We start from the raw sequence: 4,586 nt of genomic DNA on the forward strand, positions 1-4,586 counted from the left end.
TGCTATCACTCTCCTTCTCGCCCGTCAGTGCGTGCAGTTGACAATTATTAATTTCGATTGTTGGGTCGATTTCGTCTGCGCTCGGCATCGCCATCATCGTATCTGTCGGTGGCATTCAGATGGATTGCTTTTTGATTTCAACAAAACACACGCGCATTGCCACCCTCCCTCCTATCCAGCGTATGCTCGTCCAACCATTAACTCCAAACTTGCTATTATGTAAAGAAAAAAACTACAAACTACAACATAACAACATCAATGAAACAACAACAATGCAGCAGCAACAACGCAATAAAAGCAATAACTACAGCAACAAAAACAACAGCAGCAACAAGAGCAACAACTACAGCAACAAAAACAACAGCTACAACAAGAGCAACAACTACAGCAACAAAAACAACAGCAACAACAAGAGCAACAACTACAGCAACAAAAACAACAGCAACAACTACAGCAACAACTACAGCAACAAAAACAACAGCAACAACACAACAAAAGCAACAACTGCAGCAACAAGAGCAACAACTACAGCAACAAAAACAACAACACAACAAGAGCAACAACTACAGCAACAAAAACAAATGCAACACCACAACAAAACGATGCGACAACATTAACTACAACGGTGCAACTATGAAATAATAATGAAATATATAAAAGTAATAATAATAATAATATTAATATTAATAATAATAATACTGTTCTGCGTCGGTTGGATGTTGCGCGATGATGTTTGTATGTACTTGTGTGATCTACGGTTTTAATGTTACATGTTTGCCTGCTCTAACATGTATGTATGTGTGTGCTGTGTTATTGTTGTTGTTGTGTATGTGTGTATGTATGTTGTTATCTGGATGTATGTGTGTGCTGTGTTATTGTTGTTGTTTTGTATGCGTGTATGTATGTTGTTATCTGAATGTATGTGTGTTGTCTTTCTCAAAGCATTTATTGTGGCGAACAACCTTGTATTGATAATTTGAGATTCTGCGTTAAAACTCTATTTATTGGTAACAAAAACCAAATAAAAAACTGATAAATTTATAGAATTAGTTTGAGTAATAAAATGTAATAATTAAAAATGTTTTAAAATTAACTTTAAAATTATTTCTCAAGTCATTTTTTTAGAATAAAAATATTTTGAAGTTAAAACTGCAAATTTGGTTGTTCATCTTATCTACATCAACTATTTAGACAAGTGAAAGATGATTTAATGAAGGGTATAAAGATTTGATTTGGCTACATAATGAATGATGTTGGTGTTGGTGGACTATGATGACGTTGTAATGTGATGATGTCATCATGTAATCAGATACTGATGTTGTAATGTGATGATGTCATTATGTAATCAGATACTGATGTTGTAATGTGATGATGTCATTATGTAATCAGATACTGATGTTGTAATGTGATGATGTCATTATGTAATCAGATACTGATGTTGTAATGTGATGATGTCATTATGTAATCAGATACTGATGTTGTAATGTGATGATGTCATTATGTAATCAGATACTGATGTTGCAATGCGATGATGCGATGAATTATCCTGGGAGGAGACATTTGGATGAATTAAGAAGTTGTCAGAAAGCGTTATCGAGCGATAAACAGGCAACTAACTAATGGCGTCGGCTGTAAATTAAAGACAATAGATGAAGAATTTTTTGAAAAACAATTTCTAGAAAATATTAAAAAAAAAGAAACCGGGACATCTCCCAAATTTTTGTTTCGATCATTAATTTCCTCGTGTCGCGTGTGATCAATGAATATTTTTTGTTTCTTTCAACACAACATCACATCAACACAACATCGACATCACATCAACACATCATATACACATAACATCACATCAACATAACATCAACATCACATCAACACAACATCACATCAACACAACATCAACACAACATCAACACAACATTACATCAACACAACATTACATCGACATCAACATCACATCAACACAACACCACATCAGCACAGCATCACATCAACACAACATCACATCAACACAACATCAACATCACATCAACATCACATCATCACAACATCACATCAACAAAATTTCACATCAACACAACATCACATCAGCACAGTATCACATCAACACAACATCACATCAACACAACATCAACACAACATCACATCAACACAACATCAACACAACATCGACATCAACACAACATCAACACAACATCACATCAACACAACATCAACACAACATCAACACAACATCAGCACAACATCAACACATTGCTACACATCAATAAATTGAAAGTTTCATATTTGAGTTCATCCTGAACTGCACATTCACGAGTGTTGGGACAACTTTGAGATGGAAAAACTTCAATTTCAGAGTCACGACCAAATAACACGATCTATTAATTCCTTCGTTATGGTTTCAGAGTTTCTGTAACTTTAGTTATTCATCCAAAACGATTCTTTATTCTTTGAACAGTGATGATGATAATGATAATAATAACATTAACAACAACAATAATAATAAATATGGTTCGACTAACAACCAACCAAGTGAGTGAAAGGTTTGAAGACATGCACTCACTTTCATTGGCATCGAGATCGTCAGCAAGGTACGCGTACAAGTTCTCGTCACTTAAATATCTTTGCTTCTTATAATAGTTGTCGTTGTTGTTGTTGTTGTGTAAGAAGTGTTGTTGTTGCTGATGTTGCTGATGTTGGAAGTGATTATGGTTTTTTAAAAACTGATGATGATTATGTTGTTGTTGTTGTTGATGATGATGATGTTGTGGTGGGTGATGATGATGATGAACGCAACATGATTCCGGGACAAAGAGTCCTAGATTTTCGTTGCTGCTGTTGAACCAGGAGGTGCTCATGTAGTCCTTCGGTCCGTTCACCCCGCAACATTTCATCTGAGGTGGGTTGGAGGGGTGTTGTTGTTAGTGCTGATTTTGTTGTTGATGTTGTTCGTGTTGTTGTTTTTAATGTTGTTGTTGATGTTGTTCGTGTTGTTGATGTTGGTGGTGTTGTTGATGTTGTTCGTGTTGTTGATGTTGTTCGTGTGTTGATGTTGTTGATATTGTTCGTGTTGTTGTTGTTGATATTGTTGTTTGTGTTGTTGATGTTGTTTGTGTTTTTGATGTTGTTGTTGTTGCCGTTCGTGTTGTTGTTGTTGTTGATGTTGTTGTTGATGTTGTTGTTGATGTTGTTGCTGATGTTGTTGATGTTGATGTTGTTGCTGTTGTTGATGTTGTTGTTGATGTTGATGTTGTTGTTGACGTTGTTGTTGTTGATGTTGTTGTTGTTGATGTTGTTTGTGTTATTGTCTTTAACATTATAATTTTACTTGCAATGTGCTGATGCTTTTTGTTTATTTATTTGTCTCAGTCCACTTGGAATTGGTTTCAATTTATTACCAGGAAAACACAGACCTGCCTATTTTAGAGCACCAGCAAACGTTTGCTGCCCCTTTTGAATAATTCATTGGGTATGTTTTGATGTGAACTTAATATAATCTGTTGCTTGTGGAGGTTTTTGATAAATGTTATAATTAATGTCAGACATGTCACCACAGCCTGCATGTCCTACTGCAGCCCGCCGTCTGCAGTTGAGTAATTGCTCCTCTTTATTTTGATTAATGTCATTTCCATTGCACTCTGACGTAACGTAATGTAATGCCGTCTAATGTAACTTTATGTATTGTAATTTTTAATGTCAGGTTTATCATCATTGTTTAACGGAAGAGAAACGTAAGATGTCACCGTATTTGATTGATATCTACGCGATGCACGTGGCTAGCATTCCTGTCTTTTAAACCAACACAACTCAACCACAACAACTCAACCACAACAACTCAACCACAACAACTCAACCACAACAACTCAGCCATAACAACTTAACAACAACAACAGCAGATGATAACACGAATGCACACAATACCATCTAATTAAGAAGTCGAACACGTAAGTGATGTTGTTGGATCAAAATTTCGAAAAAAATTTCAATCGTTTTTTTTGGTTTGAATTATTTAAAAAAAAATTAATTCATCTGCTTCGTTAACTAGCTTTAAAAACTTGAACTCGCAACTTTCAATAACTTGAATTAGCAACATTTAAAAACTGAATAAGCAACAAATTTCAAAATAAGAAGAAAATTAAAGATGGGAGAGTGACTTGTGACTGAAAGTGGTCCCAGGCGTCAGTGACCCTGACCACGTGATGTGACGTCATGTTCGGGGGCTTCGCTGTCCGGTTGTACGTACTCAGGAGTTGTTGGGTGAGAGATCGGTGGATGGAACGAGAGAGCTGGAGGGTGTGGTGACGATGATGATGACGACGATGATGATGACGACGATGATGGTGACGATGATGATGGTGCTGACGACGATGATGATGACGATGAGGATGGTGACAATGATGGTGGTGATGATGATATGAAATGAAGATGATGACAGAAAGATGTTAATGTTATAAATAGGGATAATAAATTACTTTCGTACCAGGGCCGTCATTCTAAACGTGTGATAATAATCGTGAGATCAGTGGAAACAACAACTACATTAGCAACAACAACAACAACAATAATAAATAATAATGATAATAATAATT

At 35.7% G+C, this 4,586-nt stretch overlaps 1 protein-coding gene across 1 annotated transcript in view; it reads right to left on the minus strand.

Annotated features, from left to right (window-relative positions):
• Positions 1-1,305: 1,305 nt before the first annotated feature.
• Positions 1,306-4,586, minus strand: part of HELRODRAFT_182522 (hypothetical protein) — a gene marked incomplete at both ends in the record, with an annotated part of 5,079 nt that continues 1,798 nt past the window's right edge. Inside the window, 4 exons of the mRNA XM_009032766.1 lie at positions 1,306-1,352; positions 2,561-2,687; positions 2,790-2,891; positions 4,152-4,283. Of these exons, the coding sequence (XP_009031014.1) occupies positions 1,306-1,352; positions 2,561-2,687; positions 2,790-2,891; positions 4,152-4,283 (408 nt within the window). The remainder of the gene's footprint in view (positions 1,353-2,560; positions 2,688-2,789; positions 2,892-4,151; positions 4,284-4,586) is intronic.

The sequence above is a fragment of the Helobdella robusta genome, assembly GCF_000326865.2.
Source record: "Helobdella robusta unplaced genomic scaffold HELROscaffold_87, whole genome shotgun sequence".
Lineage (NCBI taxonomy): Eukaryota > Metazoa > Annelida > Clitellata > Rhynchobdellida > Glossiphoniidae > Helobdella > Helobdella robusta.